Source organism: Monomorium pharaonis, chromosome 10, assembly GCF_013373865.1.
Source record: "Monomorium pharaonis isolate MP-MQ-018 chromosome 10, ASM1337386v2, whole genome shotgun sequence".
Lineage (NCBI taxonomy): Eukaryota > Metazoa > Arthropoda > Insecta > Hymenoptera > Formicidae > Monomorium > Monomorium pharaonis.
Genome location: NC_050476.1, coordinates 10442225 through 10469629, shown reverse-complemented (window position 1 = coordinate 10469629; position 27405 = coordinate 10442225). Strand labels below are relative to the sequence as shown.

Here is a 27405-nt window from a genome sequence, read left to right as displayed (position 1 = left end):
TGTGACAAACGTATATCCCATGGACGCCCATTAAAGGACTTTCTATGAACGTACAAAGTTGTGCCAAACGTATATCCTATGGACGTCCATCGAATGTCCGACGGACCTTATTTGGACTCTTAATGGACGTCCGAATGTCCAGAAGCGGATATCCATTGGACATACAATGGATGTCCTTGTGCTATCTGGGAAAGAATGTCTCATGGAGTCGACGACATACTTGAGGTAAAGGCTGGTTACCACTTCGAAGCATTTTTTAATCTTTCCTAATGCATTTTCGAATGGAAACGCTGTAATTTTACTTAAAGGGCATTTCATGTTTACAACATCATCAGCTAAATGGATAAGACTGTGCATATTTATTATTTGACTTTCTGTTCCATATAAATTACGTGATAGTTGAACGAAACGTGTAAGATAAATTTTGGCCTGTTCGTGAAATTTCAAAGCTAAATTTTCTGAACATAATATTCGACACGCAACGTGAAAAAGAAGAAAATGTTTGTAGAGTTTACTCAGAAAGATTCTTTTTAAAACAATTGGTCCGCAGTATAATAAAAAAAGCTGAATTCGGTAGCTTTCCATTTCAAAACATCAAATAGTGACCTTGTAGTCCGTTGAAAATCCTTCAGTACTTGTGATTGCAAATTAATTAAAATCTGGGACAATCGACACCTACTATTTTGGCTTAACTTAGTGCTTCGATTGCCTCCTATAACCAATAAGGAATTAATAATTTTTTCATTATACCTAAAGAGCAAAGATGCATAAAGTCCAGTACAAAATTATTATATAATCATATCAAGTTGAGGTATTTCAATTAAAGGCGAGATGTTGATATGATGCTCGGGTTGAGCTTTATTTCGAAAAGATCTGTCACTTCTCTCATCACAATTTGGAGAAATATAAACCATTCGTTTCTTGTATCGTTCTCCGCAAATAGTACAGCGTTCGCACGAATAATATCCACCGTGACCTTTTATACACTTAATAAATGAGCGTGCTGGTCTGTCACATACAAAGCACTTAATATGCACTTCAAATATTCTTCCACTTATTTCTATTCCTTCCTGTAAGAGTTCGTTCAATTCCTCGATTAGGCTTGATAAATATTCATTTATATTATTTGGCTTTTCGGTACCCGCAAATATAGCCACAGGAAATACTTTATATACTTATATCCGGATAAAAATAAATTTTGCACAAGATTGACCAAAATTGTTGACTACTTAAACAAAGGCAATCCGTCGATATTGAATTGTAAATACAGCATATTTTTTTGATGCAGATCTTCATTTACACATTTTTGAAGATGTTTAGCGATTCCAAAGTATACAAATTCGTCAATAACAATATCATTCGGTTTTTTGAATTGTTTTATCTCATATTCAGCAGATGTAGTTTTTAAAAAAGTTTTAGACGATTTTGGCAATTCTGGAAGTATTCTTCTCCTAAGAATTTGAAGTAAAGAATTCAAATGTGTATGTTTAATATTAGATTTTATAGCCCATTCTCGAAGCACTTCAATTTCATTGCATTCTTCTTCAATATCTTCTTCATCATATTGGTCAGCATCACTGTATTGATCATGTTGACTGAAATCGCTCCCATCAACATCACCTTTACTTCCGTCATTATTACTCTCATCACTAATGTCGACTTCATTTCCTGCGCTTTCATTTAAATCCATGTTTTCTTCACTTGCACTTTTACTTACAAAACAGTTTTCTTGACTTCCACATTCATCAGAGTTTTTTTCACTCTTACTTGTATCAAAATTTGTCATCGATGACCATTTTTGGCCAATGGACGTCGATGGTCCTGATATTGAATAATTTTCATCTAAAATCAATTTTTTTCGTAAATGTATACACTATATAAGTCTTATGCTCATGTTATGTAAATGTTAATAGTAAATATTTATGGCATTTCTTTATTTTTACATTTTTCATAATTTTTCTTTGAAAGTGATCTAACAAATATACACATTGATAATATAGAGATCCTTATTTTACTGCATTATTAATATATAAAAAGTATTCTATGGCTGTTAATCTGATTTAAATATCGCTTACGCTATCTGTAAGATTCGTATGTACAAATATTTTGATTCGAATCTAAGATTCTAATTCGTTGAGTGGATTTTAATCCGTTACGAATTCGAATTATATCCGGATATACATATAAAGTTCTCAGAGTTCGAGAACGAATTAATAGTCCTAGAATATTCATATAATAACTTATTAATATAACAATATTACCTATAAATTTAACAATTTGATATGTACGTACCTGTTTTTCGAATCGCACGAAACCTTTTAACACGTATTCGTGTTAATTTTCTAATTTTTTCCACATGATCCATTATTTTTTATTTCAAATAACAATTTCCAGATAACACAAGGACATCCATTGTATGTCCAATGGATATCCGCTTCTGGACATTCGGACGTCCATTAAGAGCCAAATAAGGTCCGTTGGACATTCGATGGACATCCATAGGATATACGTTTGGCACAACTTTGTACGTTCATAGAAAGTCCTTTAATGGACGTCCATGGGATATACGTTTGTCACAATTTCGGACATTTATAGAAAGTCCGAAATAAACCAAATTTTGGACCTATTATGGTTTGATTATTTCTTTTGGGCCTTTTTCAATTAAAGAGCTTGCTGCAATAGTGGGTTAATCCAAATTTTGTAAAAATCATTAACATAAAGCATGAACTGCGCATTTCCTGCAAAAAGCTGTTGAAAAGTGTCCGGCAGAAAGACAAAGAGGAGACATGGTCCGGGCCAATTTTTTTCTTTGTCTAGCGCCCATTATGCTACTGATTAGACAGAGCCCTAATTTACACCGAGCACTTGGTACGCGTATCAAGTAGTGAATTTAAGCTGATCAGCCAATGATTAAACACATTCACTACCCAGACAGCACATGGACGTTCATTGAACGTCCACTGGACGTCCGAGCTTGGACATCGGGACGTCCATTGAGTAACCAAATAAGGTTAGAGGGACGTCCAGTGGACGTCCTATGGACGCTCGTTGTTCACAACTTCAGACGTCCATTGGACATCCAAAAACCTGAAATGGACCAGAAATGGATCTGAAAAGACCTCAAATGGACATATTTTTTAGTGCTCTAGTATTCGTAATTATTGCTAAAATAAATGTTTAAAAAATATAAAGGAGAAGATTATGAGCAATAATAAATTTGAAATACAGAATCAAATTATATATTTATTATATGAAACAAAATACAACATAATAAATCAATATTATAAATTATTATGATTAAGAGATTTATGTATATATTATATATTATAATGTATATATATACATATTTATTTATTAATAATACAGATCGATATTATAAATATATTTAAAGTTATATATAAAATATAGGCACCGATAAAATTTGAAAATATTACATATATAAATATATATATATATTTTGATGATACATACAAATTATTTAATAATTTCTATATATTTAGATTCTATATATATAGAAATGATAAAAATTAAGGACGGACATGAACGACGCCAGCAAACACAGAATATTGTAGCAACATTGCGGCAATTTTGTAATATTGCTGTAATATTGCTACAATGTTATAACATTGCTGCAATGTTGCTGCTATGTTTTATGTTTATTGGGACTCATTGTATAAGGGTCCGGAAATATCGTGTGTATTGAGATAGTAATTAAGACTATTTTAATAATTAAAAATCGACAATACAGGCCCAAGATCGAATATTCTATAGATGTCCAAATATTGGCCATTGATGAATGTCTGAAATCGGAAATATGATGGACGTCCATTTCATGTCCATGGATGTGTGGACTCAAAATGGACACAAAATGAACGTCCATAGGATGTCCTGTGCTGTCTGGGTTAACATAAATTGTAACTTCAAAATAATATAACTCAATGATTTTTATGTCACTAGCTACCATGAGCATATTCGATAGAAAATTTTAAACAAAACTCAATCAGGGCCGCATAAGGATTTCCTCAATCAAGCGCTAATAGAGCAGCTCTCATTATGGCGCTGACAGAGAATGCCACAATATGGCAACTCTGATCCAAGCACTAATAGATCCGGATCAGGCTTTCCATAATAAGGCATGCCATGGCATTACCTGATAACGTCCGGAGCAAAATGCAGGCAAACCTTAACCATTTTCTACTCGGGGACGGACGGTAATCCAACTGGTAAACGCATTTCCCCCAAACCTTCGCAAAAAAGGGCGGGGGGGAGGGAAACCCGCGCATAGCGCGGGCAAAAAAGCAAGTACAATAGAAAATATTACAATAGAAAATATTATTTAACATAATATTTAATAATTATGGATTATACTTGACTCATATAAAATACGAGATTTAAATAACTTACATTTTATGGACTCTACGATTTTTTCGTTCTAAAGTTGAGAAACTGGCGATAGCGTATTCTTATGATCATTGGTGGCGAGCGAGCTATAATTCCGATACAATTTTTTTCTCTCTTTGCGTCACGAATGTTAATTAAACAGAATATAACTGAAAACGCGAGAGAACATTTTCGACAATCAATTTTCACAAAATAAGCGAATATCTTACTAGATATGACATAGACATTAATTCTTATAAGTAGGTGACGTAATTAAACTAATGTGTTGCAGTATTTGTTTACTGACGTGCCTAATCGGCACCCAAATTTGGGGTTTTTGGCGCGATTTGAAAGATGGATGGGAGCACAGTATCCGACTTAAGTCACAAAATACTGTGATCGTTACTACCAGCGATGTAGTAGGCTTAATGAGTCTCACAGCCGCCTCTATCATCAGCTCGATCCTATACTGGAAAGACGTACAAACAATTATCGATAAACTAGTCGATGTAAGTATAATTTAATTGACCCTTCGTAATACGCGTATCCTGGAACCCCGCGTTAGTCAACTCCGCGTTAGTAGAAACAATTCCTTCCACATGCACTCGGCGCAGATGAGTAGCGTAAGTGGGGGATAGCAATGCAATCGTAGTAAGTAATTTTTGTAGTTACGTGTTTATGCACATTAAGATTTATGTTAGACTGTGATCTAATCAATTTATTTAAAAAATGGCTAATATTTTAGAAAAATAAAAACAAATACGCTTAATATAAAAATAAAATTTGCGATCAAAGCTAAATTTTGTTTAATAATGTTTTTTATATATTTATTAAGTTTAAATACATTTTTCAGTTTTATAAATAAATTCCGAATACATTAAGTCTTGAAACATAATCATAAACTGGCTAGATGACAATGCCGTTATGTCCCTGAAATTCACGGAGTGGGAATCAAATCCAGTAATAAGAGATCATTCCGCGTTAGTAGACTAGAGCCCGGAAAAAACTACTAACGGGACTCCAGTGTAATGATAAAATGAGCTAAGATTCAATTTCAATAAAACTTATTAAATGTTATTTAGGACAAGTAAAACCAAAGTTGTAAAGTTCTTAATGCCATTTAATGTTCATATTAGCATATTATTCATAAAACATAGAAAAATCATTGAGAAAAGGTCATTAAAGAAATTGTTTTGAACATGTCATTAGAAATGTTCTCTCAACATTTATAGTATTGTTACGTCCGGCGGGGTCAGGATTGCGAATATTATTATTTTTCCGAATTTTTATAATAGTTTAAGCTCTTCTCTGCCGAGCGGAAACAGAGAGAGAAAGTTGCAGGTGCAGCACGGTTATATGAATTTGAATTACATATAGTTTTATTTAATTGATGTTCCCGCCCTGTGATGGGGAATGCCATATCTTTTGTAGTTCTTATAATTTTAACAGATACTTAGTATAATAGATTTATTGACTTGATTTGTTAAGCGGCGCGTTCGGTTGGTGCTTCGCGTGACGCTTATTATACGCTGGTCGCTGGATCACTGTAAGATCATGGATCGGTCTAGGAAGGGAGACGAATACCACCATGAGTGTGGGTGGAGGCACCAGGTTTGGTAGCGGCACCGTTGTTGATGTCCGCTCCGGTGCTGTCAAGAATGGCGGAACGCATATAGCGCGCCCGTAGCCCCGCGCCTACGCTAAAGTCTTGCGACTTTGCAGGGGCGGTTGATGGGGAAGGACGTACGCTTTTCAGCGCGCACCTTCCCGCACCGTTGGCTTAGCTGTCTCCCACGGGATAGGTAACGACAAAGAGAAAGAGAGAAAGAAATCGAAAGCGCAATCCTCCGAAGGGCCGCGAGAGAACGCTGAAACGCGCTCACTTAGCGGGGGACGGGAGCTGCCGTGCTCCTCGCAAAACACAGCAATGCGCTATGTTTCACCACTTGCGATGTCTGAAGGGAGAATAATAAAAAAAGGGGGTCGAAGCACCACCGATTATCTCACACACGTAATTCCGTGACGCGGAGAAAAGGAGGAAAAGAAAAGAAAAAAGAAAAACTTAATTTTAATTGCACTGGTTTTAATGAAGAAGAAGTTTATGAAAAAATAGAGAACTCGCACCTTCACAAATTTCCAGCTTCACACTTATGTGTCTCGCACGCACGACGCTTGCTATGATCGCGTTCTATAAATATAAAAAAACTAATTAATAACGCAAAGGAGAAATTGCCACCTCGAGTCTCTCCGAGTACCGCGCAATATTCTAAGTTCGAATATGTAGTCTTAAAAATATTCTAAGTTCGAACGAGAAAAATCGCGAAATTTTATAAGTATGAGAATCAGTACGGAACACGTCTTATGACCTTTCGGCGCGAGACAAGGAGGCAAAATCTCTAATTTTGCTCGAAAATCACGGCTTATATACCCGCAAGTGAGGGCGTTCGGTGGTGAAGAGCGCGGAAAGAGAAGCAATAATTCATCTAACGCCTGTCATCTAATTTGATAACTAATTAATTATCGTTTTTTATTTTATGGTCGCCAGATGAAGTTTTGCCCTCTTATTCACGTTTTTTAGTCGCGGGGCGCGCAACTATCGCCCACTTCTTTTAATTGCCCGCATTCCGTAATTGAGTTTTTCATACAGGAGTTGAGGATAGGAGATTCCGGTACCACGGAGGTACAGCGTGCTCCTCCTCGTGTTTGGAACTCATTTACTCCGTTTATCAATTAATTAAGGGTGTTCGGTCCTTACTGCCCTACCTCAAATGGTAGTAAGTCGAATATAAAGGTCGAATAATAGAAGCGTTAACAAATCTTCTACGAAGCGTAAATTGAAACAATAAAATGTAAAACAAGTGTTAACGCTTCTTTTACATTTCATTGTTTTAATTTACGCTTTGTAGAAAGTTTGTTAACGCTTCTATTACTCTCCCTTTACATTCGACTTACGCTCTTACTCTCCCTTTACATTCAACTTACGCTCCGATTTTACATTTTCACCAGGATTAAGTCACCTATTCTCTTCGCAAGAACGGGAAAGTGTAAATTACAAAATTAAGACAAAAAAAATAAATTAAATAATAAAAATAATAATAAATTAAAGGAATAAAATATGAAAAGGCTTTTTCCGACTCAATAATATTAAGAAATTAGTAAAATAAATAATAAAATGGGATTCGTGGGTCCAGCGCGTATATAATTTAATGTAGCACATTTCAATCAAATCACATAGCTGGCATTTTGGGTTCTTTATGACACTAAAGAATAAAAATGCATGCTCCTATAAAACTATTGATTATTACTAAAAAAAATTACTAGGTATTCTTTAATTTGCTATAAATATCTAGCAATTCTTTAAATGTTGCTATAAATATACTGTTGCACTCGCTCCCCGCTCTAACTCTCGGAATGAATTGAGACACCACTAAGAACTTTAACAACTTTTTAATGTAACACGGTAGTACAAAGAAATACGTCCGAACGGTTTGACAGCTCGGGGTCAAGTCGCACTTGTTTTTAAACAGTAGCCCGTCGTCAAGGAACGCCACATGGCCTCCTCAATACCGAGCGTCCAGCAGCGCGGGCGTAATACTACCCTCCTTCTTCGACATTGTCGTCCCGACAATCCGAGAGGGTAGTCTCAAAACGGTCTTCCGTTCCCCTGACTAGGACACCAAAGTTCCAAGACGGCCTCCTGCTCTCCCCGAGCTTTGTCTCGGGTTACTGAGCGCCGCCCCCAAATGGGTCTCAATATGACTACAGGGAAATCCAGGACCTCCATCCTTTTATAAAAGTCTTTTTAGCAGAACCACCATTCGGCATTCCCTAAGGAAGAGACTACCGCTCTCTCCCCCAGCCGACTCCTGAGTGAACTTCACTCCACCAGGTCACTTTCCCGTCTACTTGGTCCGAATTGAACGCTACCCTCTACGCCTCAGCCATCGTCGCTCCCCTTCGGACAAGAGGGGGGTAACCACCATGGACCGGTCGTTCTAAAAGGACTCCTCTAGTCTCTGCCTCGGCATTTGTCCTTCGCCCCACGGGAAAACCACGGCTCAAAAACCGCGAGTGAGGCAGTCTTCATCCAATCAAAAGAAACTTCCTTGTAGAAAAAGAAAAGAAACTGATCCTACGTCGAAAGGATTCCGCTCGCTTTTCCAGGAAAGCTTTTAAAGTTCCTCCTGTTTCGCGTAATTTTTTCTGAAAAGAAAATAAAAAGGCAAGCAACAAACTTCTCCGATAAAAAAGAAAACAATTCTACTTTTGCCAACGTCTCTTTTTTTTCTCTGGGCTCCGACTCACCTAACGCACCAATTTCCTCTCATAGAAAGGAGCTATCCTATCTGAATGAACTACTTTACTTCTATGTTTCAGAGTTTTCTGAATACAATAAACTACTTCGCTCAATCTCCTAACAATAGTATGAGGTCCTTCTCAATCACTTTGTAACTTAGAAGCCTTTCCCTTAACCCTACGGGGATTGAAGAACCAGACTTTCTACCCCTCTTGGAATAAAACGTCTAGCTTTGCGATCATAGCGAGCCTTAACATGCGAAGATCGAACATCCAATCTTTCTTTAACACTCGCATGAATTTCCTCCATTTTTCGTTGGAAATCCTTAACAAAACCTTCCACTGTATGAGGATATCTTCCTCACAAGATTCAGGCGATTTCCCTCGTAACAAATCCAGAGGCAATTTAAGATCTCGCGCAAAATACAACTCCGCTGAAGTCACACCAGTAGCTTCATGCTTCTGGCTCAAAGGCCAGAAATAAAGGCCAGTTCTATAGGCCAGAAGGAACATAGGAATCCAACGATCCCAAACCTTCTGATTTGAAGAAATATACTTCGCCAAATAATTAGTAATGGTTTGATGCTGTCTCTCGACCTGATCATCCGATTAAGGATGCAAGGCAATAGTCCTTGTCTTTTTAATTCCGAGAAGATCCATGAGTTCAATAAAAAGCTTGGACTCAAAATTCCTTCCCTGATCCGTGTGAACCTCGAAAGGTGTCTCATGCCTGGAAACAATTTGATTAACAAAAACTCCGCTACCGTTTTCGCTCTAATATTTCTCAAAGGAAAAGCTTCTACCCATTTGGTAAAACAGTCAACTACAACAAGCAAATACTTACTTCCAGAAGAAGTAATGAAAAAAGGATTAAGAATGTCCATTTGAACCCTCTCGAACGGAGTTCCAACATTGAAGATTGCAAAGGGGACTTCCCCTTTTCCTTCCTTGCCACACATACTTCACAGGATTTACACCAGTCTTCCACATCTTGCACGAGACCCAGTAAAACCGCTTCCTTATTTTCTCCAAGGTCTTATTTACCCTGAAATATCCTCCCGACGAAGAATCATGGGCTTTTTCTAAAATTTTCTCGACTCGTTTTCGTGGGACTATTAATTGAAGGAAGCTGGATTTTAAATTTAGGGCGTATCATAAAGGACAACGTTCTTAAAAGATTTCTAACGTCCCAATACGACAAGTAAGGGCAGAAACATCCGAAACTTCTGAATGTAAAGGACGCACTCCTGTTTCCTTACCGTGGAAAATTATCGACAAACTAGGATCCTCTTTCTGCTCCCTTTGCCATTCTTCGAAATTTTCTTCAGCCAAGGTAATACGAGCAATAGTTTTCTTCAACTCTCGAGCACAATTTTCCTCGATTTTAGTACAATATCTGCAACCTTGAGGTGGGAGTATCCCGTTTGGACACGTAACGATTGGACACCGCTCGATTGGACACGCACGATTGGACACGCACGATTGGACACCGCACGATTGGACACCGCATTATTGGACACCGCATTATTGGACACCGCACGATTGGACACCGCATTATTGGACACCGCATTATTGGACACCGCATTATTGGACACCGCATTATTGGACACCGTACAATTGGACACACACACACATTTACGTGTGTGTATGCAGATTTCTAATACAGTTTGCATGGGTTAGCGACTTGGACGGGGTGGGTGCGGGAGGGGGGGCCGAAGGCCCCCCTTGCACCCCCCCGTGTGTGTGTGTGTGTGTGTGTGCGTGCGAGCATTTTCTGCACCACATAGGTTTGAAACTTTCCACGCAAAACGAGATGCTCCTAAAAATAGATCGTATATAGATATTTAAAATTCAATTTTTTTTCTGGCAAATCGAAGCTTTTTTCTGCCAGATATTTCTAAGCTTAGATAATCTGTCATATGATATATAAATGTTATTCACTAGAAGACTGCGGTGTCCAATAATGCGGTGTCCAATCGTGCTGTGTCCAATCGTGCGGTGTCCAATAATGCGGTGTCCAATAATGCGGTGTCCAATCGTGCGGTGTCCAATAATGCGGTGTCCAATCGTGCGGTGTCCAATAATGCGGTGTCCAATCGTGCGGTGTCCAATCGTGCGGTGTCCAATCGAGCCGTGTCCAATCGTGCGTGTCCAATCGTACGTGTCCAATCGAGCGGTGTCCAATCGTTACGTGTCCAAAAGGAGGTCACCCCCTTGAGGTTCACAGCGGCGTCTGGACAGTCCATCGGCATTTCCGTGAAACTGTCTTTTCCGAAAAACAATTTCAAATTCAAATTGTTGGAGTCTCTCCAACTAATGCGCGAGCTGTCCTTCAAGATCTCTAAAAGACAAAAGCCATCTAAGGGAAACGTGATCCGTACATGATCCGTATCAGAAAATTTTGTCCCAAAAGATAATGGCGGAAAGATTTGATTGCTTCAACTATCGCCAAGAGTTTTCGACGCGTAACGCAATAATTCCTCTCAGCTTTATTCAAAACGACTAAAATAGGCTATAACCCGTTCCCTTCCATCCTGTTTCTGGGAAAGAACAGCACCAATACCGATATTAGAAGCATCGGTATCTAAAATGAATCTCTCTTTCTCCCTCGGAAAAAAAAGCATAGGAGAAAAAGACAACACGCGTTTCAATTCGTCAAAAGCATTTTGACATTCTTCTCCCCAAAAAAATTTAACTTTATCTTTCGTTAACGTATAAAAAGGTTTCGAAATAAAAAAAAAACCTTTAACGAATTTGTGATAATACGAACAAAAACCTAAAAAGCTACGCAACTGCTTCTTAGTATGCGGAAATATTTTCCGGGTCTGTAATTATCCCTTCGGCAGAAATTACATGGCCCAAATATTTAACATTTTTTCTAAAAAAAAAAAAAAAAACACGTTTTTTCGGATTAATTCTCAAATTCGCTTCCCGAATTCTCCCCCCCGCTTTCATAAAACAGGTTCCCCGACATATTCCTTATCATATGAGAGACGAAGTTGATGGAATAATAGAGGAGATGAAAAAACATGGCGTAATAAAGAAGTCTCAGAGTTCTTGGGTTTCCCCTGCGATGTTGGTCAGGAAAAAATGGAGGACTTTTTAATGTAACACGGTAGTACAAAGAAATACGTCCGAACGGTTTGACAGCTCGGAGACAAGTCACTAGGGCACTTGTTTTTAAATAGGAGCCCGTCGTCAAGGAACGCCACACGGCCTCCTCAGTACCGGGCATCCATCAGCGCGGGTGTAAACATTACTGTAGTAAATTTATATACAATTTAAGGTTAAGTAAGAAAAAAAATCAAATTCGTAAAAAAACAAAAAAGCTATTTTCACAGACAAATTCACAACTCTTTGATTTTTTATATAAAAAGCTAAAACTCTAGTATTGTTACGTCCAGCCTTACGGGATTTAAACTTTATTATTTGGATTATTTCAATGGAGGGGAGATAAGGCAGGGAAAAACGTAACGAAACTTACCATTCTCATAAGCACGCAAGAGAGAGCGAGAGAGAAGGTGCCTCGGGTCGAACGCACTTTTTGACTTGAAAATGTAGGTCAGCGTGCCGGTAGACCCGCTATAATCCTGCATTTTCCAGTGCACTCGTAGGTCCAAATTTAAAGTCAACAATCTTAATTGCTATAACTTGGGATCGAACCCAATGCAATCTTTGTTCGGGGATGAGGAGAGGTCGTTGAAACTTAAATAAATGACGTAAAATTAACAAAAGTATTTATTATAATAACAAAATTTAAAAAAATATAAAAATACAAATAAGCGCTGAAGTCGTAATTTGATAATTTTATAATAACGGTGAAATAATCAAATTTAAAACGCAGTATATATTCAATAGTGAGTATATATATATATTTGTACAGATACTATTTACTACAAGTATGTGGTGGGCGGAGAAAAGGAAACAAAAGAATTTTTCATTTTAATTCTATAGTTATAACGATAAACACGGAGCAAGGAAATAGTCGAAGGGTTTACTAAATAATTACGTGAGGAAACGGGGATCCTCGTAGTCGTAAAAGGATAAGGGATAGCGTGGGGGAGGGACTCGAAGGTGAGTCCTCGCAAATTGGAGAGGGAGAAGGGACTCGAGGTGAGTCCTTGTGGATCGAGAGAGAGGAGAGAGGAAGGGGTGAGGGCCGTGGGTAACGTCCTCGCAGGTGGAAAGTGAGGAAAGGCGAGGGCCGTGGGTAACGTCTCCGCAGGTAGAAGGTGAGGAAAAGGGTTGAGGTGGTGTTAGCTGGAGTTCGAGTGAGTGATAGATTTCTGATTTTCGTTGGATCCGACGGAAGGAAGTAGATAAGTAAAGTAAAGAACAAAAAAAGAAATTGTGATTGTGAGATTTACTTATTACTGGTTCTCAAACAAATCTGTCGAATAAGTTTCTTGATTGGATGGAACTAAAGTTTATTCGCGCACTGATTTTACATGATTATTTCTTTGACTCACTGACTAACTGGGTAATTAACTGCTTCTTAACTGCTGGGTAACTCTACTAAAAAAACTAACTGCTCGGTATTATATATGTAGAGTCTTACAGGAGGAGGATCCAGATGTAGGTGGTTCAAGTATTCTAATTGGTAGGACTCTCTTTCGGGAATGCGTGGGAACTAATTTTTAAAGGTTCCCATTGGATAGATGGTTATTTGGTTTCGGAGTACTGTTTATTAGGATCCCCGACTATTGGTTCCTCTTATCCCACTTCTCCTTGCCTCCACCTGGAATTTTTGGATCTAGTAAGGGAGGGGAAGTTGGAAATGTCAGGGCGTTCTTATCTAGAAAGGGGAAGGAAATTTATGTTTTTCAGGCGGATTTTTTTAGAATTGATAAACGCATCTGGTTTCAGAAAATCTTTCAGACATTTTGAGGTGGTCTAGTCCTCTTTCAATAAACATTGTGTCCGTAATAAAAAAAATGTTATTACTTTCGAAACCAAACGCGCCCTTGTCCCTTTCAGTTCATCTAACTTCCATCTCGCGCTTATTTGCGGTCGTTAAAAATCTCGAAAATGCTTTTAAACTGTCAAGAGCCCGGTGTGGCGCTGCGTAAATATTTAAACTTTTATTTCAACGGGACCTGACTCCCGCCAAATTTTAATGACTTTAGTGTCTGACTCTTTCTGATTATGAGAACCAGACACTCTCTCGTGGCGCAGAGTTTTTGGGCTCCGCGACCCCTTGACCATTGATAAGCCTCAGAATATTTCTAATTCAGAATATTTCTTATTTATTTCTAAAAGATCAGCGTATGATAAAATGTGAAGTCTCCCGGACGTAACAGTATTATACTCTTGAGACATCACGCTTTAAGAAAAAAAAGTTTGATAATAATTGTTTCAAAAAAGGTATTTATTTTGAAAAATAAAGTGATAAATTTTAATAAAAAAATAATACGTAATTTTTCAAGTTTGTTTATTTGTATAATAATAAATAACATAATAAAAAAGTAAAAATAAGTGAAAATTAATAAATGTAAATAAATTTTAACATAAAAAAATTAGATTCGGGTAAAATCGAGATAAAATAGAAGTCGATGATGTGAACATTGGTTGCCTGCAGGACGAACCTGCCTCTTTGGTCTTCTTATCTCCTTTATGATTGCATATGGCACATCAATAATAAAAAATAGCAATAATAATAATAACATTAAAAATAATAACATTATTATGTTTGTAAAAATTTAAAATATAAAATTAATTTTATTTTCAAATTTAAATAAATGACAAAATTTGTGGAAAGGATACCATGCCACTAGTTCTCCCAATTTTGGCATCAAGCAGCTCTTGGCTCCATATTCGAGATCCTAATTGATGTATCATCTGATAAAAGCCATAAAATTCTATATAATACTTTATTCACCACAGCTCTTACGAGGTACAGGCGGACTCCTGCTCCGCTTACAATTTTTATTTCATATACAGCTAAAAAACTTTCTACGCATCCAAAAATATATTTCAAGAGACAGACAGAGAGAAAGAGAGAGAGAGAGAGAGAGAGAGAGAGAGAGAGAGAGAGAGAGAGAGAGAGAGAGAGAGAGAAGGAGAGAGAACATTTCTTCTATTCATTTTCACATTCAAACCAGGACTTCCGTTTCCGCTGAACTATCACTTTCACTTCATATCTTCACATTTATCCATCTATTCACTTCCTCTTCTTTTCTCTCTTCCTCAATATTTCTCACTTCCACTACTTCCCTCCTCCTTTCTTCAAATATCTGCCCCCTTCATTTCCACCACTTAACCTATGCCTTGCCACTCTCTGCCACCTTTTCTTCTCCCAATTCTTCAAGTATTCTGGAATAACCTCCTCTTTTACTCTCCATACCACCTATTGTATTTTGAGTCCCTAATCCTCTCCCATCTCTTTTTTCTTTGTTTACTTCTTTCTCTCCTTATCATCTTTTAACAGACCCTCATTTCTCAATTCTTCTACTTCCTCTGTACAACATCCTCTTTCTTCATAAAATCTCCGCCTTTTCTCCTCCCATACCACTCTTGCTCTACCATCTTTTGCTTTTTCCTTTATCTTCTCCCAACATCTCCTTGCTATTTCTCCCCCTCCCCTCTCTTCTAGATTTTTTTTGTTTTCACGCTCTTATTCCTTTCCTCCCTTCTAACTTATCCCTTTGTAACTCAACACGTACCATATACCTTAGTATACTTTCTTCTACACCCAGCTTTTTCTTTTTCTGCTTTCCGTGCGGCTTCTAAGATTGGCTTCGAAGATTGGCGATCATCATAGTTATCTGTACTTTGAAGGTGGCCGCACAGAACAACGACCTTATGCTCTTGCCGAACCACTGTCGCAAGTTCTCCAGCCAGGATATCCTGCGCCGGCCCGGGGTCCATTGCCCCTCAATTCTTCTTTGTGTGATTCCTTGCAAAAGACGATATTTTTCATTTCTCATGACGTGATCGAAATAAAGGAGCTTTCTCTTCTTTACCGACAGCAGGAACCCAGCATTCGTACCTATTCTGGTAAGAACTTCGTCGTTAGTTACACGATCCAGGATATTTTATTCATTTTGCGATACACCCACATTTCAAAAGCGTTGATTTTGTTCTCTAAACTCTGAATTGGGGTCCTTCCATACAAAACGACAGGAAACACGTAACAGCGAATCATCCTAAGACACAGGTCTAAGCGCAGGTTGCAACTAGTTAGGATCTTTTTCATTTTTACAGACACGCTTCTCGCCTGTTTAATACGGCTTCTAATTTCTTGGGTAGCGTCCCACTCGGCATAGACCAGGCACCCCAGATATTTGAACCTGTTGCATCTCTCGATTTGTTCGCGATTCAATGTGAGGGCAGCAGGGACAGCAACCCGTTTTGATACCACCAGCTTTGTCCTTTTTACATTAATCTATTAGGTGCACAACTTTGCTTCCGCTGTTTTTTTCGAAATTCAAGATTTTATTGTGAAAAACTGATCATACATTTACGATTCAAAGTATTGTCCATTGCTGGCCACTACTTTCTCCCATCTTTCTGGCAGCATACGAATCCCGCATCGAAAAAACAGGTCATCTTTTGAGACGATCCACGAATCGATCCAATCTTTCACTTCTTCATAAGAACGGAAGTGCTGGTCAGCCAGGCCGTATGTCATTGATCGAAGTGATAGTCAGAGGGAGCAATGTCCAAAGAATACGGCGAGTGGGGTAGGACATTCCATTTCAACGTTTCCAAGTATGTTTTGACTTTGCGACATGGGGTCGAGCATTGTCATGCTGCAAAATCACTTTATCGTGTCTATCGTTGTATTGCGTTTGTCTTTTAGTGCTCGGCTCAAACGCATCAATTGCTTTCGATACCGATCGCCTGTGATTGTTGCAGTCGGTTTTAGTAGCTTATATTACACTACGCCAAGCCGGTCCCACCAAATACAGAGCACGGCCTTAGAGCCATGAATATTCGGTTTGGCCGTCGACGTGGAAGCATGGCCGAGAAGTTCCCATGATTTTCTGCGCTTGGGGTTATCGTAATGAATTTTTCGTCCCCAGTCACAATACGATGCAGAAATTCCTTTCGTCTTTGCCTTTTAAGCAGCTGTTCACAAGCAAACAAACGCCGTTCAACATCTCTCGGCTTCAACTCGTACAGCACCCAATTTCCTTGCTTCTGAATCATTTCCATGATTTTCAGGCGTTTTGAAATGGCTTATTAAGTCACTCCCAATGATCCTGCCAATTCTTCTTGGGTTTGACATGAGTCTTGATCAAGTAATGCCCCCAATTCTGCATCTTCGAAAACCCTCTCTCTTCCACCGACATGCCGATCTTCGACGTCAAAATCACCGTTCTTGAATCATTGAAACCACTCTCGGCACGTTCTTTTACTAATAGCGGCCTTATCATACGAATGAGAGCATTCGATAAGCCGCAGATTTTTTCATATTGAAGCAAAAAATTAAAACCTCCCGCAAATGACGAGAATTTGGCTCGTAAGCTGACATTTTCAATCGAGATTAACTTTATAATGCAGACACAAATCGACTAATATTTCGATGGCGTTTCGTTTACAAATGCCTAAGCTTATTGTATTATGTCTACGATCTATTTATTTCAACCACTACTTACCGCTATGCATCTATTGGAAAATGGCGGAAGCAAAGTTGTACACCTAATAATAATGGGTAGTTGTGCCGCGGGGTACGCGTGAGGTACCCTGTGAGCTGCGCGAGACGATTCCAAATGTAAACTAATGTTGATGCTGTACCTTTTGCTCGTCGAGCCAACTCTTTCAAACAGAGCCTGTAAGTCTTCGGAGAAGATGCAATTAGCACGGAGAAGATTATCAGCATACCTGATATTATTGATAAGCTGGCCATTAATGGATATTTCTTCGGTGGCTTTTTCCAGTGCTTCTGCTATTATTTTCTCCGAGTACAGATTAAACATAGTCGGTGACAGCACGCACCCCCGCCTTACACCATGCCTAATCCTGACTTCATTTGTTTCGTCGTCCTCGACTAACGCCACCTGCCCCCAATGCAACTCAGCAATAGCACTAACATTTCTCTTATCTACTCCGACTCCTCTAAGAATTTCTATAAGATTTTCATGTCTGACTCGATCAAATGCTTTTTCGAAGCCAATAAAGCAGGTGTAGACGTCTCGGTTCATATCTAGACATCTTTGCATTATAACTTAAAATTCAAAAAGAGCACCTCGGATGCCAAATCTGTTTCTAAACCCAAACTGTTTCATTGATATGAATTCATTACATTGCCTGTATATCAATTTCAAGATAATTGCCTGTATATCCATTTCAGGATAATCTTCAAGTACACTTTCAGTACGTGGCTTATTAGGCTGATCGTCCTGTAATCCTCACATTTTTTAGCATTTGGTTTCTTTGGTAGAGCAATGAAATATGATTTGGGCCAATCCTTGGGCAGTGTGCCACTCGAGTACACTTTATTGAAAAGCTTGATCAGGAGTCTCACGCCATCATCGTCAAACAGTTTAAGCACCTCCCCATGAATATTGTCGGCCCGGAGCCTTTCCGCTGTTGAGCTATTTGATGGCGTATCTGACTTTATCGCACAGAATTTCGGGTCCAGTAGTTCGGATCCACCTTCCGCCCCATGCACTTCATTTCTCACATCGTAGAACAGCTCCTCGATATAAGCCTCCCACACACGTTTTTTCTCATTCAGATCGGGGGGTTTTTTTCATTCTAACGGGGTTCCCATCTCTGTCCACCAGAGATGTAAGTGGTTTTTCTCTTTTCTTTGACACAGCTGCACAAATCTTTTTGTGAAGGTTCAAAGTGTCATGTCGGTCTTGTAACTCTTCCAATTCTCTACATCTTTCTTTCTCTATACGTTCTTCTGCTTCTCTAATCTTCCTCTGTACAAACCGGTGTATTTCTCTGTATTTTGCTCGATCGACGCTCAGCCACTTTCTTCTTTCTTTCATCAACCCAAGAATTTCGTCCGTCATCCGTTCTTTGTGCTCCTTTCTTTCAGCTTTCAAGTGTTTTTCACATGCTTCATTGAGAATTCTCCTCACCTGCCGCCATAGTCCTTCAGAATCCGCCGACCCGTCAGCCACGTTGACGCCATCCGAAAAATCAGCGATCACTCTCTTATTGATCCTTTTCTCTTTTGTCTTTCGGTGGTCAATAATGATTTTTCTGCACTTTTTCACTACTTTTTTCAGCCTCATACACATTTGACCGAAAACAGGATTGTGATCCGCTCCAATATCCGCTTCCGGTAGAGTTTTCACAGATCTGACAGCGTTGTGAAATCTTCTATTGATCATAAAGTAATCAATCTGTTGCGCACAATCTATCCTGCATGGTCCCGCCTGCATGGGATCCCCACAACCTTCTCGCTAACAGTTGAAACGTGTTTGCGATAACCAAGTCCTCTTGTCGGCAAAATCGTATCAGCCGCTCGCCTCTTTCATTTTTTCCCCCAAGTCCCACTATCCAATGACATCACTGCATAGTCCAGCCCTTACTTTGGTATTGAGGTCACCTATCACTATAGTAACCTCTTCATGTTTCGTCAACTTTTGTGTAGCTTTCACATCTTCGTTGAATCGCTTTACTTCCTCGTCGTCGCTGTCGATAATTGGTGCGTAGACTTGAATCATGTTGATGTTTACGTGTCCATTGAGCTGCAACAGCGCCAGTCAATTAGACCGCGGGACGAAACTGCGAACGGCTGCATCCACCCGATTTGCCACGATGAATCCTACTCCTCTCCTATGGTTGGGCTCCTTATTGCCAACAAAATTAATTTTACACTTAGGCAAACTGGACCTGCCATTTTCACTCCATCTCCTCTCACTAACTCCTAGAATGTCCATTTTCAATCTTCCCATTTCTACAATTGCATTCTCCACCTTTGTCGTATCATAAAAGCTCCTTGTGTTCCATGTTGCGATTTTTATCGTTGTATTTCTCCTCCCAACATTGTTCAAACCTGCGCCCCCCTCCCCCCCCCAGAGATTCGACTAAGGGACTTGAAACTCCGGAATATTTAGACTTAGACAATGCCATGATGATTATACAAGGGATTATGTAATGGAGTGGTTTTCTGTTGCCTTCTGCATCCTTATGCCGTTGGTTCTCTATCGAGTTCCTCCGCTTTCAGGACCAATGCTATTCAGATTCATGGGTAAAAGGATGCCCAGATTTTTGGTGGCATTTCCTTTAACCACGGGTCCATCACCCGCCCCCAGAGTTCTTACTCCCAAAGTGGTTGACACATAGGAGTGTCCGGTTATTTACCGCAGCCTGCGTTCAGCGTTGAGATGTTGACTGTACAGTCTACTCCATTACTGTAGCGAGATTACTCGGCCAAACAGAAATGTATTACACCCAGCACTCACCTTAAATACCTCCCTTGTAGCCTTGAGTGGCACCCGTTTGCCCACGTCAATATTGGCCACATAAATATTGGCCACGATCCCGAATGACCACGGAGTGGATTGGCCACGTCAATATTGCCCATGTCAATAACGGTCACGCGACAATATTGGCCACGCGTCATTATTGGCCACGCGTCAATATTTGCCACGCGTCATTATTGGCCACGTTATTATTAGCCACGTGTCATTATTGGCCACACATCATTATTGGCCACGCGTCAATATTGGCCACGCGTCAATATTGCCCATGCTAATATCAATCAATTTTTTTTTGTTTAATGTGGAAAGTCACAAATTAATGTGCTGCAGAGAATGCTTCGTGCGCGCGCGCGCACGCGCTCGCACGCACGCACGCACGCACACGCACGCGCGCGCGCGCGCGCACGCACACACACACACACACACACACACACACCGTGCGCGCGCGTATGTATGTATAATATAAATAAATAAATATGAATGTAATAAATATCTAAATGTAAATATTGTCAGCTAAATTACAAAATCTTAGAACTCCATCGGACGTCCGATGGAATTAGAAGGTTTTTTAATTTAGCCAATCATTTATTAATATTATTAAAATATATATATATATATATCGTTGGCTAAATTGCTTTTATATAAACTTTATATAAAAGCAAGCCCTATATATCGATCATATATGGCTGTTCAGTGCCATTTTCTACCCCGTCACGTAATAAACATAACGTGATTGCGTTATTGCATACACGTGTGAATATCACACTGTGCGGATGACATGAGTCCGTACGAATAATGTTTTCATTCGTACTGTGATAAATACAATCATACATAAAGAAGTACAATCGTACAGTGAAATCTTTTTTTGATTACTCATATACCTTTTCATGCATGACTGCATAGTGCCACCTTCCACGCACACTTGTCGCCATCACATCGTGCAATATGATTGTGGTATTGCACGTACGTGTGATAATCACACCGTGAGGGTGACGTGAGCCCTCACAATTTGTTATCTGGGACTATGCCTCTTGATGATTTTCATATTAGTTTTTAATCAATTTCTTTCTTCCATCAAACGTTATGGAGTGTGGACATGCCATTCAACACAAATTTTAAAACAACGAGTGATAGTTACATTGAATATAATTAAAAAAATTTTTTACTTGTAACGTATTAATTAATTCTTTAACGTCAAACCAGCACTATTTTGTATCGTTCACTTCAATCATTCAGCACTCAGTGAAAATGACAAAAATATCCATAAGAAATGCATATCCGAGTATTTTCGAGTATGCTCTTTTCGATTCTGATCTTCAAAATTCGAAAAAATTCCAAATTTTTGATGATTTTTTTAGATTTAAGAAAATAAAACCTATTTTTTACAGGTTTTAATTCAAAATTTTGATTATGATACATCTTTGATATTTCGTCGGATCTTTTTTAAACCGTGCAATTTTTTGTTTGTTTGAATTTAAAAATTATGTACTTAGTTAAATGAATTTCACCATAATGGATGCAATATGGCGGTCGAAACGTCGGAACCCGATCAAAAATTTTTCATGTAAAAGTATGTAAAAATCTGTAGAATTATGTATCAGGAATGTCCATGCAAAATTTTACATTGTATATTTTTATTTAATTTTACATATTTTTATGTAATTTTATATAATTTTGATATAATTTTATAGATTACATACTTTTTTTAAAAAAAAATTTTTGCCGGGAAGAAAATTGCTTATTTACAATTATATATAATTACATATAATTATACATAATTATATTTAATTATATATAATTACATATGAATAATTTTTTCTCAATAAAAAATGTTTCATGTAAAAGTATGTATAAATTTATAGAATTATATCAGAATTATGAAAAAATATATAAAATTATGTAAAATTATATAAAAATATACAATATAAAATTTTGCATGGACATTTTTGATACATAATTCTACAGATTTTTATATATTTTTACATAAAAAATTTTTGATCGGGAAGATACAAAAATTTCGCTTTTTTTTCATATTTATCGTTAATAATTGATCTCAAACATGCATAAAACCATTCTGATTGATGTAATATAATTACAAAATAATACTAACAACAAACAAATATGGCAGAATCTAAAATGGCGCCTCGAAATATTGAATATTTTGTAAAAATTAAGGATTTTCACGAATTTTTTTGTACTTTCTTCAAAAAAATCGTATAAAATTTCAAACTTTACTTCTGTTGTGTATTTGAAAATTCCAAAATATAAATAATATTATGTTTATTTAACTGTATATGATAATATGCGCACACAATCAAGTACATATTAACATAACTTTTGTTTGAATGGAGTTGTGGCCAATCATTATTACCTACATAAATATGCAAATATGTATATACGCATTTATCTACGCATGTGCGCGTCTGTGTGCACGCGTACATACGCTTTTTCTCAACATCTTTTGCCACTGATGTAATCAATATTGCCCGATTCTCACCGCGAGAAAGTAGAATCTTACCGAGAATCTTTTTGTTTTTTTTATTTTTAAATATTTTTTGTCATTTTCGAATTTTTAAATATTTTTACATTTTGTAATTTATATTTTATATATTATTCTTATATTTTTTATATTATATATAGTTTATTTTTTTCCATGTTTATTATTCACATATGTGATTTTAAGAAGCATATCTTGCATAAGCATAAATTACAATTTTTACAATATTTATTAGTTCTATATACAATATTTCGAAGCACCAATTTGAATTCTGCTATATTTGTTTGTTATTGTAATATTTTGTGATTATATTACATCAATCAGAATGGTTTTATGCATAGTTCAGATCAATTTTATTAACTGTTGTAAGCCGATTACAACCATATCTATCATAATTGCGACACGCATCTTTCAAAAGACGTTGCAAGAAGCACCTCTTTCGAAAGATGCACAAGAATCCGCCGCGCTCACGGAAGTCCCAAATAACTTCCGTGAGATTACAACAGCGCGCTCGGAAGCAGTTCGTATCGCCCTAGAAATAGGCCCTACGCTGCAAAATTAAACCGCAAGGCTACCGCGTTCCGATGTCGAAACGCTTAGCCTCGCGGAAGCTATCGACGCCCGGTCACTGGCCCCCGAAATTGCGCCAGATATTATAATATATAAACGCGACCACGCTGTGACCGAGCGGAGAATATCATAACAATGACCGAGCAACGTCGCATACCGTAAATCTTATCGCGAGTGTTACGTGACATCAACACAGCTGACTGTAAGCGCAAGAGAAAGAAATAAAGACAACCAACAAGCAAGTAAGAAACGTCTTCTTTTCTCTCATACACCGAGCCGAACCTTCACCCTTTGGGTCCTAACCCTTCAGGCAGGACGAATCCCAACTACCGACGGGAAAGAATTCCCAAAACGAGCAAACGCTCACAACATAATAATAAATTACGATGAAAAAGCGAAAATTTGATATTTTTCGACGTTTCGACCGCCATATTGTATCCGCCATGATGAAATTCATTTCACTAAGTACATAATTTTCAAGTTCAAACAAAAATTGCACGGTTTAAAAAGGTTCCGACCAAATATCAAAGGTGTATCATGATCAAAATTTCGAATCAAAAACCAAAAAACCTGTAAAAAGTAAGTTCTTTTCTTCTTAAATCTAAAAAATCATCAAGAATTTGGAATTTTTTTAAATTTTGAAGATCAGAATCGGAAAGAGCACACTCGAAAATACTCGGATATACATTTCTTATTGATATTTTCGTCATTTTTACTGAGTGCTGAATGATTGAAGTGAACGATACGAAACTGGTTTGACGTTGAAGTGTTAAGGTAGTTACATTTGTTGTATTTATTACACAATTCTTACTGAGGCCATTTATAGTAATATACGTTTGGTTTTGAATTTAAATACACTTGATAAGACTTGAAAAGCGCCCTGTCAAAACGTTGTGCTGTATTACACAGGCACACAAAAAAAGTAGTTGGTCCGGCAGACCAGACTAGTCTATTCTTATGTAATTTGACCCGCTAAATCGAAATTCAAGGTCAAAATTCCGAATTGGCTCATTTTTTCTAACCTCAAAAAAACAATTTGTAAAAGCAGTTTGAGTCATAAATGTATAATCCAGAGTGCGCAGGCTTGCGTAACCACATTACCCAGGGAAAATTCAATACGTATGACAAGTCTGAGCTTCTGTGAATGAATAGCGTAGAAAATTTATTCCTTTTTAGATTATATCTAACTCTTTTATTCTCAAAAGTTCTGTGTTATAGCTTTCTTTTACGTTTCTTTCCTCTTACGGAGACATTTTGTTTGAGCATCCAGCAGAAATCAACCATCATGTTCATATCTCACTTGCCTTGATATCAATTCTCCATCTTCTTGATGTCCTGATGAAATCTTTCTCCTTGTTTTTCGCTATAATCACCCAAATTTACTGGGAAGTTGATATGAGAATCCAAGAAATGCAACTTAAGATTCATGAAGCAACCTAGTTTTCTATAATTCTCCATCATTTCTGCCACCTTTTCTTTGTAATCTTAACTTTTGTGGTTTTCTAGAAAATTTTTTGTGACACCTTTGAAACTCTGCCATGTTGCTCTTTCGTCTTCATTCATTTTAGTGACAAAATTGTCTCTCAACATTTTACGTATTTAAAGTCCATCAAAAATTTCTTCTCGCAATTTTGTATTAAAGATATTGAAAAATTTTTCTTGTAAATACTGGTAACATTCACATTTTTTATTCAGAGCTTTTATTTATTGTTTCATGAGTCCTAATTTGATACGAAGAGGTGGAAGAAGAACTTTTGAAGGCTCAACTAACGGTTCATTTATAATGTTTTTAGACCCAGGTTGCAAAGACGTCCTTGTCGGTCATTCTTTTTTTATGTAATGGTTCGTTCGACTCTCTACTATCCCATTTACATAGGAAGCACGGATTTTTTGTACACTGATTGTTGACCCAATAATATGGTGAGAATTTTCAGATCCCCACAAATTTGCTATGTGTTGTGTATTTGGTTTTTCAAGAACTGTTTTCAGGTTTGTGTACTCTCTTTTTATCACTACCGAGTGCACTACAGGAATGGAGGCATATACATTAATATTGTGCAGCAACACTGCTTTCAAACTTCTCTTAGAAGAATCGATGAATAGTCTCCACTCATTAGACTTGTAACGATCCATTTCAGTTTGTTCACTAATCCAAACCTTCGAGACTAAAAGAGTTATATATAATAGAAAAGGGGAATAAATTTTCTACGCTATTTATTCACAGAAGCTCAAACTTGTCGTACCTATTGAATTTTTCCCGGGTAATGTGGTTACGCAAGCTTGCACGCTCTGGATTATACATTTGTGATCCAAATTGCTTTTACAAGGTGTTTTTTAAGGTTACGAAAAAATGACCTTAAATTTGGATTCAGCGGGTTAAAATACAATGATAGACTAGTTTGGTCCGCCTAACCAACATTAGAAAAAAAATTTTTTTTAAGTTAGGTAATGTGAACTAACTTTGCAATTCTGACCTTGGATTTGGATTCAGCGGGTCAAAATATATAAGGATTGACTAGTCTGGTTCGCCGGACCAATTACTTTTTTTTGTGTATGCCTGTGTTATTATTTCTAATAAATAATGTGTACTACACTAGTCAGAATAATTAATCTATAAAACGTTAAATATTAAATCCTGAATGTTAAAGTTAAATGTGGTAGCTTAATTTTCGCACTACTTCTTTTACAAGAAGTTATATTTTTAATCATAAATAAATATGATTACCTATGAATAATTTTTTCGATTTCTTTAAACTTAACTTTTTGTAAAAAACAGTGGAAATATTATCTTTTTTTTTACTTTTCGTCATTATTAGTGTTATTTTTCTTATATGAAACAATTTTATAAAAGAAAGAAATTAGTATATATATATGTATAAACGTGTATCTTATTTTTAATTATATATGTTTGTATGCATTTTTATATCATGTTTATATATATTTATATTCTAATAAATTTTTTTTAGTAACACATTCAATAGAATTAAAAGTATAGAAAATATTGTCTCACTGTATCCTGATTTTAATAAAATGACATTTCCAAAAATATAAGGTCTATGTATTTTAAAATTCTGTGTCCGATATCTCAAACCAATTCTTACTATGAACATAAGACTTAACATTTTATTATTATAAACTGCTATATCATATCTGCTATTCATAATCGGCTATATTTATATTTATTCTCGATTACATCAAAGTGCGATGAGAAGCTGGGAATTGTCTCTCCAAAGAAGATTCGGCGATATACAATCTCCTTGACGCTGTGCAGTCTCTTCTATTCCATCGTCATCTCGTGCTTAGATATCTACGCATGGAACAACGAGGTGAAGCTGAACAAGAAACTGAATGAGAAAGGTCCGATTAATTACGTCCCGCTATATTTTATGTACATAGTCATCATGATGATGGAAGTTCAATACGCCGTTGCTGCATACAATGTGTACCAGAGATTCTGCAAGCTTAACAAAAATCTCGAAAATATTTTTAAGTGTGGCAAAATCACAGATCAGTTCAGAAAGGATCTTGGATTAGGTGCGTGTTACTTACTGTTATAATCAATTATTTAAAAAAATTTTTAATAATTTTAATTAGATGATTTGGTACATACATATATGACATTGTGTTGCCTGTGTACGTATTACGTATACTTACAACACAACCAAGTGTCCCCCTCTAATTTTTATAAGCTTTGGATATATATAAAATCAGAAATACGTATTTTTTATATGTGCGGTCTCGCACGTTAAGGAGATGAAACACTTTGAAAAAAAATTTTATTAACTCTTCTGTGCAACATTTCATAAAAATTAAATTGATGCACTATGGGGTGTGGGGCACCCGCATGTTTTTGCGATTGCCACGCGTAAACTTTGACGTATTAAGAGTCGAAAAAATTTCTGAATAGTTTTTGAACCTTTCAAAAGATAATCTAATTGTTTTTAAAGAAGAATTTTTATTTAACAAATTGTAACAGATGGTGCGACAAGTTCGATTTTCATTTAACAACTTACTCAAAAGTGAATCTGAATTTTTGCTGGGGTGTTGTACACCTCGAGTTTCCACACAAGAGTTAATCTTAATTAGACAATTCGCATATAAATATACAATTTGTGTTGCCGTTGTACGTATACAAAGGAACATAACCGAGTGACCCTCTCCGATTTTAATGAGTTTTGGTTATATTAAAATCATTTATTTTCTTTTAAAGTGAATATTATTGAAACTATATAAGAGATAGAAAAAATGTTTTAAATAAAAATTGAATAGTTTTAA

General features: G+C 37.1%; 2 protein-coding genes across 2 annotated transcripts in view; one reads left to right on the top strand and one right to left on the bottom strand.

Annotated features, from left to right (window-relative positions):
- Positions 1-26873, top strand: part of LOC118647620 (gustatory receptor for sugar taste 43a-like) — an 88291-nt gene extending 61418 nt beyond the window's left edge. The window contains exons 2-3 of the mRNA XM_036292860.1: positions 4673-4889; positions 26331-26873. Of these exons, the coding sequence (XP_036148753.1) occupies positions 4673-4889; positions 26331-26687 (574 nt within the window). The 3' untranslated portion in view covers positions 26688-26873. The remainder of the gene's footprint in view (positions 1-4672; positions 4890-26330) is intronic.
- On the bottom strand, positions 68-2568 carry LOC114255131. Its single transcript, XM_028192989.2, has 2 exons — positions 2293-2568; positions 68-1842 (listed from the first exon to the last, which is right to left on the bottom strand). Exons 1-2 carry the CDS (start codon positions 2363-2365, stop codon positions 1226-1228), a joined length of 690 nt encoding a protein of 229 aa, XP_028048790.1. The 5' UTR covers positions 2366-2568; the 3' UTR covers positions 68-1225.
- Positions 26874-27405: the final 532 nt, after the last annotated feature.

What these genes read in the sequence shown, in the direction of transcription:
- LOC114255131 (XM_028192989.2), bottom strand. Translation starts at nt 2,365, where the DNA reads ATGGATCATGTGGAAAAAATTAGAAAATTAACACGAATACGTGTTAAA. An exon ending in TCGTGCGATTCGAAAAACAG is followed by an intron (nt 1,843 to 2,292) that starts GTACGTACATAT and finishes AATTGATTTTAG; the next exon opens with ATGAAAATTATTCAATATCA.